The 12,051-nt window shown below is 54.2% G+C and overlaps 2 protein-coding genes and 1 long non-coding RNA gene across 3 annotated transcripts in view; 2 read left to right on the forward strand and 1 right to left on the reverse strand.

Moving 5' to 3' along the window:
• Positions 1-3,888: 3,888 nt before the first annotated feature.
• PSRC1 (proline and serine rich coiled-coil 1) lies at positions 3,889-6,867 on the forward strand. Its single transcript, XM_007660113.3, has 4 exons — positions 3,889-3,946; positions 5,079-5,139; positions 5,571-6,057; positions 6,604-6,867. The coding sequence occupies exons 1-4, from the start codon at positions 3,928-3,930 to the stop codon at positions 6,865-6,867; spliced, it is 831 nt and encodes a 276-aa protein (XP_007658303.3). The 5' UTR covers positions 3,889-3,927.
• Positions 6,868-6,912: 45 nt separating this feature from the next.
• Positions 6,913-8,254, forward strand: LOC120638525. Its single transcript, XR_005660219.1, has 3 exons — positions 6,913-7,160; positions 7,318-7,390; positions 7,646-8,254. It is a non-coding gene; the product is annotated as an uncharacterized LOC120638525 (long non-coding RNA).
• A 1,900-nt stretch (positions 8,255-10,154) lies between these two features.
• The window catches only part of CELSR2 (cadherin EGF LAG seven-pass G-type receptor 2), a gene marked incomplete at its 5' end in the record, with an annotated part of 44,418 nt that continues 42,521 nt past the window's right edge, over positions 10,155-12,051 (reverse strand). The window contains 2 exons of the mRNA XM_039912511.1: positions 10,155-10,480; positions 10,966-11,212. Of these exons, the coding sequence (XP_039768445.1) occupies positions 10,453-10,480; positions 10,966-11,212 (275 nt within the window). The remainder of the gene's footprint in view (positions 10,481-10,965; positions 11,213-12,051) is intronic.

The following is a 12,051-nucleotide window of genomic DNA, read 5'->3' on the forward strand; positions in this document are numbered from 1 at the left end:
CATCATTATTATTATTATGCTACTACTATCATGACTACTACTAGGAGGCTGGCGCATAGTAAGCACTTAACAAATGCCTTTATTATCATGCTACTATTATCATGACTACTACTGGGAGGCCGGCACATAGTAAGCGCTTAACAAATGCCATTATTATTATTACTTTTATTATGCTACTGTTATCATGACTATTATTGAGAGGCCAGCACATAGTAAGCGCTTAACAAATGCCTTTATTATTATTATTATTTTTATTATTATTATGCTACTATTATCATGACTACTACTGGGAGGTCGGCACATAGTAAGTGCTTAACAAATGCCATCATTATTATTATGCCATTGCTACCATGACTACTACTGGGAGGCCGGCGCATAGTAAGCACTTAACAAATGCCATTATTATTATCATTATTATTATGATGCTACTACTATCATGACTACTATTGAGAGGCCGGCACATAGTAAGTGCTTAACAAATGCCTTTATTATTATTACTGTTATTCTGCTACTGCTACCATCACTACTACTGGGATGCCAGGACATAGTAAGCGCTTAGCAAATGCCTTTATTATTATTATTATTATGCTACTGTTATCATGATAACTATTGAGAGGCCGGCACATAGTAAGTGCTTAACAAATGCCTTTATTATTATTATTTTTATTATTTTTTTGTTACTACTATCATGACTACTATTGAGAGGCCGGCACACAGTAAGTGCTTAACAAATGCCTTTATTATCATTATTATTATTATTATGCTACTATTATCATGACTACTATTGGGAGGCCGTCACATAGTAAGTGCTTAACAAATGTCTTTATTATTATTATTATTGTTATTATTATTATTATACTACTGCTACCACCACTACTATTGGGAGGCTGGGACATAGTAAGCTCTTAGCAAATGCCTTTATTATTATTATTATTGTTGTTATGCTACTGTTATCAAGACTCCTATTGTGAGTCTGGCACATAGTAAGCGCTTAACAATGCCTTTATTATTAGTAGTATTATCAGTATTATTAGTATGCTACTGTTATCATGACTACTATTGGGAGGCCAGCACATAGGAAGCACTTAACAAATGCCTTCATTATTATTATTATGCTACTATTATCATGACTACTATTGCAAGGCCGGCACATAGTAAGTGCTTAACAAATGCCTTTATTATTATTATTTGTTATTATTATTATTATTATGCTACTATTATCATGACTACTATTGGGAGGCTGGCACAGAGTAAGCGCTTAACAAATGCCTTTATCATTATTATTATTATTGTTATTATGCTACTGTTATGACTACTATTGAGAGGCCAGCACATAGTAAGTGCATAACAAATGCCTTTGTTATTATTATTGTTGTTGTTATTATTATTATGCTACTGTTATCATGACTACTATTGGGAGGCCGGCACATAGTAAGCGCTTAACAAATACCTTTATTATTATTATTATGCTACTATTATCATGACTACTATTGGGAGGCCGGCACATAGTAAGCGTTAACAAATGCCTTTATCATTATCATTATTATTATTGTTATTATGCTACTGTTATGACTACTATTGAGAGGCCGGCACATAGTAAGTGCATAACAAATGCCGTTGTTATTATTATTGTTATTGTTATTATTATTATGCTACTGTTATCATGACTACTATTGGGAAGCCGGCACATGGCGCTTAACAAATACCTTTATTATGATGATGATTATTATGATGATGATTATTACTAGGCTACTATTATCATGACTACTATTGGGAGGCCGGCACAAAGTAAGCGCTTAACAAATGCCTTTGTTTATTATTATTATTATTATGCTACTATTATCATGATTACTATTGAGAGGCCGGCACATAGTAAGGGCTTAACAAATGCCTTTGTTATTATTATTATTATTATTATGCTACTGTTATCATGACTACTACTGGGAGGCCGGCACATAGTAAGCGCTTAGCAAATGCCTTTATTATTATTATTGTTATTGTGCTACTGTTACCATGACTACTATTGGACCGGGACAAGCCACGCATGCGCGGAACGCCGGCCGCCGCGGGCCGCTCCTCCTGGGGCCCCGCCCCCTCCCGGGGTTCGCTGAGGGCGGGGGCGGGGCGGGTTAAGGGGAGGACCTGCGCGCGCACCTGGCCACTCCAGCCCCGCCCCCCGGGCTTCCAGGCCTCCCATTGGTCCGGGCCGATCGGCTGGGACCAATCATAGCCCCGCGCTAGGCGGAGGGGGCGGAGCCAGGTGGGTTTGAATGGGGCTACGCCCCCTGCGCGGCGCCTGCGGCTCGGCTTGGGTGAGTAGGGCGCGCGACGCGGGGCGGGGCCCTCATTCATTCATAATAATAATAATAATAATAATAATAATGTTGGTATTTGTTAAGCGCTTACTCTGTGCAAAGCAATGTTCTAAGCGCTGGGGGAGATACAGGGTCATCAGGTGGTCCCAGGTGAGGCTCACAGTCCCATTTTAATAATAATAATGTTGGTATTTGTTAAGCGCTTACTCTGTGCAGAGCACTGTTCTAAGCGCTGGGGGAGATACAGGATCATCAGCTTGTCCCACATTCATTCATTCATTCATTCAATAGTATTTATTGAGCGCTTACTATGTGCAGAGCACTGTACTAAGCGCTTGGAATGGACAAATCGGTAACAGAGAGAGACAGTCCCTGCCCTTTGACGGGTTTACGGTCTAATCGGGGGAGACGGACAGACAAGAACAATAGCAATAATAGCGATAGCACATGAGGGTCACAGTCCCATTTTAATAATAATAATCATAATCATGTTGGTATTTAAGCGCTTACTATGTGCAGGGCACTGTTCTAAGCGCTGGGGGAGATGCAGGGTCATCAGGTTGTCCTACATAAGGCTCACAGACCCATTTTAACAATAATAATAATAAATAATGTTGGTATTTGTTAATCACAGTCAGAGGTCATGGGTTCTAATCCTGATCCGCTGCTTGTCAGCTGGCTGACCTTGGGCAAGTCTTTTAACTTCTCAGTGCCTCAGTTACCTCATCTCTGAAATGGGGATCAAAGGTGTCAGCCCCACGTGGTAAAACCTGATTACCCTGTATCTACCCCAGTGCTTAGGACAGTGCTTGGCACATAGTAAGTGCTTAATAAATACCCACATTATTATTATTATACCAGGTTATCAGGTTGTCCCATGTGGGGCTCACAGTCGTAATCCCCCTTTTACAAATAGTGGAAGGAGGATGGTCCTGGGAGTCAGAGGACCTGGGTTCTCACCCTGCCTCTGCCGTGTGTCTGCTGTGTGATCTTGGTCAAGTCACCTAACTTCTCTGTGCCTCAGTAACTTCACCTGTAAAATGGGGATGAAGACTGTGAACCCTATGTTGGGCTGTGCCCAACCTGATTAGCTTGTATCTATCCCTGCTCTTAGTACAGTGCCTGGCACATAAGTAAGCACTTAATAAATACCACAAAAATATGCATATTATGGTTAAATGCTGCCTGCTCACACTGTGTTCTGGGATGTGTATATATCTATGATTCTATTTTTCTTTATGGTACTGATGCCTGACTCCTTGTTTTGTTGTCTTTCTGCCCCTTTCAGACTGTGAGCCCGTTGTTGGGCAGGGATTGTCTCTGTTGCCGAACTGTACACTCTAAGCACTTAGTACAGTGCTCTGCACGCAGTAAGCGCTCAAATACGATTGAATGAATGACCGGAGTGCTCAGTACAGGATATCCCCTTGCCATCCAGAGACCCTGACTTCCACTGCTTGGGTTGGAGCTGCACGAGACTGGGAAATTCCCACCCAAGGGCTGGATGGACGCCCAACCGGAGCCTCACACTCTCTCTCTTTCTCTCCATCTCTCCCTCTCCCACTCAGCTCCACTCAGATCCCAGCTCACTCCAGTTTCTGCCCAGGGGATAATGGCAGTCTCGGAGGCAGGTAAGGAGCTGAACGCTGAGGTTGAACAGCCAGACTGTGAAGATCTCACTCTCAGCAGAGTTCCTCAAGGGCCAGAGATGGGGGGGCGGAGGGAGGGTCTGATCTGTCTTGCACCTTGGTCCTGCAGCATTCAGGTGTTGAGCCAGACCGGAATTGAGGTGAATCAAACTGGAATTGAGGAGGGTGATGGGAGGGGCGGGAGCGCAAAGGGAGAGAATGGTTCTACCAGACTGGTACAGTTGCCTGCTGGGCTTCTGAGATTTGTAGTCCAGGCCGCCCGCAGGAAGCAGCGTGGCCTAGTGGAAACAGCACGGTCCTGGGAGTCAGAAAGACCTAGGTTCTAATCCTGGCTCCACCAAGGTCTGCTTTGACCCTGGGCAACTCCCTTAACTTCTCTATGCCTCAGTTCCCTCATCTGTAAACTTCCTTCATTCATTTGTAGTTATTGAGCACTTACTGTGTGCTGAGCACTTTACTGAGCGCAACAAGAAACAGACACATTCCCTGCTCACAGTGAGTTTACAGTCTAGGGGTGGGGAGGCAGATGTCAATACAAATAAATTACAGATATGTGCATAAGTGCTGTGGGGCTGGGAGGGGGGAAGAACAAAGGGAGCAAGTCAGGGTGACGCAGAAGGGAGTGGGGGAAGAGGAAAGTGGGCTTAAGTCTGGAATGGCTTCTTGGAGGAGATTTGCTTTCAGTAAGACTTTGAAGGGGGGAGAGTCTTTTTCAGATTTGAGGACTGAGGGCGTTTCAATATCTGTCCTCCCTCCTACTTAGACTGTGAGTCCAATGTGGGACAGGGACTGTGTCCAACCTGATTATCTGGATTCTACTCCAGTGCTCGGCACACAGTAAGCACTTAAATACCACAGTTACCACAGTTATTGTTGTACATGGGTTGATAGCCCGGGAAGCGAGGCCTTGTTCTCTTCTGGCCTAATAGTCCCATGGACCCCCTGCTTGATGTGTGGGACACTTGGGAGGCATCTGAACCGGGTCCAAACCCCACCGGGTTCAACCTTGGGCCGGTCTGGTCGTTCCACCAAACCTTGGACTTCCGAGCTGGGCCCAGCCCGCATGGGGGTCTAGGGGAGAGTCAACAGGAGCTACAATTGCTCTACCAAGCAGATGTGAAGTTCATCGGAGATGAAACGCTCGATTTCAGCATATTGCCCTCGCCTCCCAGCAGGTAAGATCCCCTCACCCTACCACGTGGCCCCTTTATTCCCAAGCGCTCCTTTCCTGCCGGCCGGAGATCCTGTCAGCAGGATCGGCCCGCTAGGAACCCGCCACTTCCCTTGAACAGGGACCAGAGTAAAGCTCTCTGCACATGGCAAGTGCTCAGTAAATGCCATTGATTGATGGATTGATTGAGTGACCTGCCTAAATCTGAGGGGGCTAGAGGCAGCCTCCTAGGGCAACAGGTACCTAATGCTGGACAGATACATTGGCTCACCTTGGGGCGGCCCCTTAACCCAAAATCCTGACGTCCCCCCTGACCGTGACCCAAGCCGTGATGCTGGCTCCCTGCACCCAGCCCCACTTCTTGCCGTTCCCTTGCCTTTCCCTATCTGGTTTGGAGCCTGACTCTGAGTTTCCCGGCTCTATTCTCCGACCCAGCGGCAAGGAAGAAGAGGTGCCCGGGTTGGTGCTGAGTCCTAGGAAGCCAGTCTTGGGGGGCCTGACCCCCCAGGGTGACCCGAACCCTGAGGCTCCGGCGCCCCAGGGGTGCGGGCTCAGGCTCAGCTGGGGCCCTGTGAGCCCGGAGAAGCTGGAGGAGATCCTGGAGGAGGCAAACCAGCTGGCGGCTCAGCTGGAGCAGTGCGCTCTGCAGGAGCAAGAGAATGCGGCAGAGCCCAAGGGGAGGCAAAGGGCTCAGCCCAGCCCCCGGAGGGAGACTTTTGTGGTGAAGGACAGTCCCGTTCGCGCCCTACTGCCCACCGTGGGCTCCTCGCCCCAGGGCGGCCCCTCTCTCCGGGGGACTCCCTCCCCCAGAGGGGGTCCCTCCCCCGGGGGCCTGGCCTCCCGTCTCCGGAGCAGCGAGAAAAAAGGGTTGGTCAGGAGTCTCCGACCTGCGGCTGGGAAGAGGACCGCCAGCAGCAGGAGGGTGAGTTCAGCAGGAGCCGGAATGGTGAAAGGCACCTGAGGAAGGAAGGGGGGGGGTCTTGACTTGGGAAGCAGCGTGGCTTAGTGGATAGAGCACGGGTCAGGGAGTCAGAAGAACCTGGGTTCTAATCCTGGCTCCGCCACATGTCTTGCTGTGTGACCTTGGGCAAGTCACTTAACTTCTCTGGGCCTCAGTAGCCTCATCTGTAAAATGCTGATTAAGAGTGTGAGCCCCATGTGGACAGGGACTGCGTCCATCCTGATTAACTTGTATCCACTCCAGTGCTTAGAACGGTGCTTGGCACATAGTAAGAACTTAACAAGTACTATCATCATTATTATTATGGGCCTCGTGTCACCTGAAGCTGGGATTCAATTTGGCCTCCCTGCCGTTCCCTGGGAGGACCCCCGGTGGGATGTGTCTGGGTTGGAAGTGCCCTGGGATTGCCCTCCGACCCCACGGTCAGCTTCCCGGGGCATCATGGAACAGATTCCACAGGCCCCCTCCTATTCCCTTCCTGCCGCTCTGCTTCTCCCCACCTCGCAGGAGGGGCCCGGCGGACACTCAGGCCCCGCAGGCAGAGGTCCGGCCTCCACCAGCTTCACACGGAGCAGCCCCCCGGCTCGGGGCAGGGGGGGGACCACGGGGAAAGCCGCCCCAGGTGAGGAGGCGAACAGCGGGAAGGGGCTTCGGCCGGAGCTTGTACAACGAGGCTTCCGAGAGGTGGGTGGGAACCTCTGGGTGTGTGTTGGAGTGCAGCCTTCAGAAGGGCAGGGGTACGTCACCGGTGAGCGGGCACGCGACCTATGAGCTTCCGTGTGCCTCAACTCCCAAGTTTTCTGTCCCACTAGGTCCAGCCTCCGCTGAGCAGTCAGCGGTCGGCCCCCAGCTCCCCTCCAACCCTGCCACGCGGGCGTCCCGGGTCTCCCGGGCCACGAGCGCAGTTGCCCCCAGCCGCCTCCCCGTGCCCACGGCCATCCCCAAGCCCAGCGGCTCAGCTCTGCTCGCTAACAGGGGAGCGCCGACCGGGAGGGGCAGCGGGCCCGCCGTCTGCCCGCCCCTTCGGAAGGGACTGCTGAGGCCCGGCACAGCCGGGCACAGAGGTAAGAGAGGTGGGGGAGAGTGGGATTTCCCCCGACAGCCAGCCTCCCAGCGGACTCCCACGTGGGCCCCTCCCCGTCACCTTCCTGGAGCCCAGAGCACTGCCTTCTCTCCTCCACTTTGGAGCTTTCTGCCGATCCATTTCTGTTTCCCCCAAAGTTCCTGCTCCCCAGCGGCCCGTCAGCTGTAGCCACTTGCAGGCCCCCAAGAAGGTGGTGATCCCGGCGCCCAGGTGAGATTCCCTTCCCCTCCCTCCCCCCGCATTGCAGATGTCTCCCTGTCTCAGGGCCGGACCCCAAGTGACAGACTGACCCTCGGTGTCCAAGGGGTCCGCCTTGTCCACGAGTTCCTACACGCTTGTGCTCTCCCAGAGTGGGGATGGTGTGGAGCTGCCTGTGTGGGAACCCCATTTTTCTCACCGTGGGGCCTGGAGCGGGGGCTTCTGGGGACCGGGGGGGCGCCTCACGCCTCGTTTCTGATGCCGTAGGTAAAGAGGCTGGAACTGAGGCCCCCGAGTCACTCCAGCATCACTCCGGCTGTGTCCTCCCTCCCCACCGCCATTCCCTCTCCACCGTGGAGCTGCACCTCCAAGCCACCCTCCGAGCCCAGCCCAGTGCCCCAGGGAGGAGCCGCTGGTCAGCGAGGGAACGGCTACGCAGCAGGGAGGGAGGGGATGGGAGGGGGGGAAGAGGGTGGAAATTTTCTGGGTCCAAATGAAGCGGCAGGTGGGGAAGTGAAGGCGAATGGTCTAAAGCCTTTTCTGGAATCGAGCCGCCCCGACCTCCCGGGCCCAGACTGGACCCTGTCACCCCCAACAGCCCAACAGGGACCATTTGGGTCTCCTGGAACTTGGGGCTGAGGGAGGTGTTTTAATGTGATTTCTTTCCATTGGTGCTTCCCCACCTCCGGGGCAACCCAGGAGCCGGGGATGGGTGTCGTCCACAAGGCCTACACCCCAAACTGGCACAGACCCTCGCAAGACGGTGCCCTCCCCAGGACACTTTGCCCAGCTAAGTGCCTGACCGTGCCTGCCCTGGGACTCTTCTCATTCTGTGACAGGCCTCCAGCCTTAATAAAGGGCAGTGATCCTGCTGGGCCCCAGTGTCTCTCTCTCTCTCTGCCAGCACCAGAGCGATCCCCTCCCCCGTGCCACCCTGGAGTGGACCCCATTACCCCTAAATCCCTGACGCGCTTCCTCTTCCCCCAACCCCAGCCAGGCCCCAGGCCCCAGGGACTAAAGGAGAGGGGCCAGATGCATTCCTACAAAGTTTAACCTTAATCCCAGCATTAGGCCCTCTTCCTCAGGCCCTCCCACTCTCTCTAGAATAGTCGGCACCAACTCTTTGAAGGGTCAAGTGGCCTCTGCAGGCATAGGAGTGATGAGGATCTAAGCCCTTCCCTCTCCTTCCCAGAGGAAACCAGAAGCGGCTGGGCTAGGCTGGCCTGATGGGTGGAGTAGTTAGGGACCCCCATGCTCCCTCCCCACTGAGCTTCTCTTGGGGTAGGGTCCACTCAGGACCAGCTCCTGTCCTTCGACTCGTTCACTCTGCCCTGGGGCCGGGCCTTCTGCAGCCCCCCTCCTGCCCTGCCTGGGGCCCTGGCTATGTGAACTAGGTCTTTAACTGGGTCCCTGGGGGAAGGGAGGGTGGTCACGGCCAGTGACTGCTGGCTCCTGGGGACCGAAGCGGGACCCTCCAAGGTCACATCCTTTGGCCGCAGCCCCCCTCCCTTTGACCAGGGACAGAGGACTTGGGCCGGCAGCGCTTGGGCCTGCCGAGAGCTAGAGTTTATTCAGGGATGCCAAAATCCAGCCTGACGTTATTTACATCGACAAGTCCGACTGTACAATCCGATGAGGCGGAGAGTCAAGTTCAAGTCCAGCGTCTTGTGTGTGAAGTCAAGTCAGCAGTAGTAAAAAAAAGGTTGAATTTTTAACCCTTTGCAGGAATTGCGGGTGGGGATGGAGGAGGGGAAGCTTAAAACAAATTTCCTGTTTTCCCACTTCGGGCTCAGATAGGAGCTGGGCCAGAGGGCCAGCACCATCCATCCGTCCGTCGGTGTGTTCCTTCCCTCAGCCCAGACGGAGATCTTGGGTGCCCGGGCGGCGGGCAGACCCGCAGAGCCGCAATGAAACGAACTTGGGGGGCGGAGGGGGGAAGGATTAGCTGAGCGGGATACATCCGAAACCAAAAACTCGGTGGCGGGGCTTTCAAGAAGGCCTTGGAGCCGCTCTGATCTCACTCCAAGGGTAAATGCAAATAAATTAAAAATATATTATCTCTTCGCAAGGGTCGAGGGGAGGTGGGGGGGGGGGGGGCAAGGGGTGCGTTCGATTTAAAGGTGTCAATTCCAAGAAGGGGTTAAAAACTGAACGTGTCAAGGGTCCAGGGGTGGGGGACAGAGGGAGTCCTGAAAAACGGGGAGCGTGTAGAGGTCTGCAGGGGGGAAGCACAGCCAAGGGGCTGGGGGGAGCTGGAGGGGGGTGGGCAGGGTTAGGTCATTCGAGCCCCCACCCCTGGGCCTGGAGGAAGGTAACCGAGGCTGCCCCCACCAGCTGTGAAAGTAGAAAGAAAAAGCCCCTTGGGGCCAGCGAAGCCAAGCAACGGGACTTGCTTGTCGGCATTGCAAAGGGTGAAAGGGGACCTGGGCAGAAGGTGGGGGGCGGGTGGGGGGCAGGGGAAGTTACCATGTTCTCTCCCGGGCTGGAAGCCAGGACCCTTTGGTCAGTCCCTGGGTTGGAGACAGTCCTGCTCGCGGGGGGCCGGCCTTCCGCCCCCACTGCGTGGGGGGCGAGGAGGGGGAAGGGGTGGGGTGGCTTTGTCCTTTCCTTTTGGTGGTGGAGGGAGGGAAGGGGGCGAGACCCCTCCCGCCCCCCCCCCGAAAGCTCCCCTCTCCCGGGGGCCGGGCCGGGCAGCCCAGCCTCACGCTGGAGGGAGTCGCCTTGCAGCGTATATAAAAAAAGTTCATCCCTGAAGATGCAGCATTGATGAGGTTCCTTTTTTTTTTCTTTTCCTTTTTCTAGCCTTTTTCTTCCTCTTTTCTGAAAAAACACTTCCTCGGCTTTCCCAGGCCCGGGGATCCAAAGTGCGTGAGGGCCGGGGAGGAGAGGGAAGGAGAGCTGTGGCTGGGGTGGGGGGCCGGAGAGGGGGGCCGCGATCAGCTCCCCCCCCCCAAACCCCCCTCGGGTGCTCCTCAGATGGACGTTTCGTCGCTGCTGGGGGGCGGGGAGGGGGTGGGGGGGGCACGGGGACAGAGCACAGACACGGAGGAGGCGTGAGCAAGGCCGGGCCCGGGTTAATGCAGAAAGTTAAAGAAGAGAAATCTGGAGAGGCAGGAGAGGAAAAGCGACAGCAGCGGGTTAGTTGGAGAGCAGCGGAGGAAGCGAGGAGGAGGAGGAGGAGGAAAGCCCCAGGCCCAGCCCCTGCCCCCAGCCCCCAACCCCAAGGTTTGACTTGTTCTGGTTCGCTTTGCCGTCTCCCCCGTTTAGACTGTGAGCCCGTGATTGGGCAGGGATGGTCTCTATCTCTTGCCGAATTGTCCATTCCTAGCGCTTAGTACAGTGCTCTGCCCAGAGTAAGCGCTCAATAAATACGATCGAATGACTGAACCGTCCCCCCCCCCCCCCATGCCCACCCCCGCGGGCCTCGGCGTGGACGGAGAAAGCGTCTTTTTCCCGCTACGGTCGCCTCTCCCGAGCGCTCAGCACAGTGCCCCGCACTCAGTAGGCGTTCAATAAAGAGGCTTCAAGGGCGGAGCGAGTGGAGCGCCCCCCTCCCGGGCCCCGCGCGCCCTTTGGCGGGCACTCACTCGGAGCCCGACGAGTCCTCGTCCACGGTGCCCGCCTTGATGCTCATGGCGATGGGGGTGACCCCGCTCAGCTGGTCCTGCAGGCTGGGGCGCGGGGGGCGCGGGGGGCACGGGGGGCGCGGGGGGCAGCCCCGTCCGCTCTCGCTGGCCGACGAGCCCTGGGGGGACCCCGCCCCGGCCTCCGGGGGAAGCCTCGGGACCCCGCTCTGCTCGCTGATGGGGGGCAGGCGCTTCTTCTTCAGGATGCCTGCGGCAAAAGTGGGGAAGGGGCACAGGCCGGGGGGCGGGGGGGTCCCCTTTCAAACTACTTCCCACAATCCCGGGCAGAGCCTGGCTTCGTTTCCCCCCCCCCCCGCCAAGGAAAAGACTGTCAGCTCGTCGTGGGCGGGGAACGTGTCTGCTTATCATAAAATGATGTTGGTATTTGTTAAGCGCCGAGCACTGTTCTAAGCGCTGGGGGAGATACAGGGGCATCAGGTGGTCCCACGTGAGGCTCACGGTCTTCATCCCCATTTTACAGATGAGGGAACTGAGGCCCAGAGAAGTGACTTGCCCACAGTCACACAGCCAAGTGGCAGAGCCGGGATTCGAACCCACGACCTCTGACTCGCAAACGCGTGCTCTTTCCACCGAGACACGCTGCTTCCCTAATAATAATGCTGTTATTTGTTAAGTGCTTACTATGTGCAGAGCACTGGTCTAAGCGCTGAGGTGGATACAGGGTAATCAAGTTGTCCCACGTGAGGCTCACAGTTAATCCCCATTTTACAGATGAGTTAGGCACAGAGAAGTGAAGTGACTTGCCCACAGTCGCACAGCTGACAAGTGGCAGAGCTGGGATTCGAACCTACGACCTCTGACTTCCAAACCCGTGCTCTTTCCACTGAACCACGCCGCTTCTCTAATCGTATCGTGCCCTTCCAGGCGCTTAGTACAGCGCTCTGCACAGAGCAGCTTGGCTTAGTGAAAAGAGCACGGGCTCGAGAGTCAGAGGACATGGCTTCTACTCCCGGCTCCACCACCTATTCTTTCATGCATTCAATCGGATTTATTGAGCGCTTACTATGTGCAGAGCACGCTACTATG

Source organism: Ornithorhynchus anatinus, chromosome 7 (genome assembly GCF_004115215.2).
Source record: "Ornithorhynchus anatinus isolate Pmale09 chromosome 7, mOrnAna1.pri.v4, whole genome shotgun sequence".
Taxonomy (NCBI): Eukaryota; Metazoa; Chordata; class Mammalia; order Monotremata; family Ornithorhynchidae; genus Ornithorhynchus; species Ornithorhynchus anatinus.

Excerpts from the sequence above, each read along its gene's own strand:
- PSRC1 (XM_007660113.3), top strand. Across the intron at positions 5,140-5,570 it reads TTGCCCTCGCCTCCCAGCAG|CGGCAAGGAAGAAGAGGTGC; the intron begins GTAAGATCCCCT and ends TCTCCGACCCAG. Across the intron at positions 6,058-6,603 it reads GGACCGCCAGCAGCAGGAGG|GAGGGGCCCGGCGGACACTC; the intron begins GTGAGTTCAGCA and ends CCCACCTCGCAG.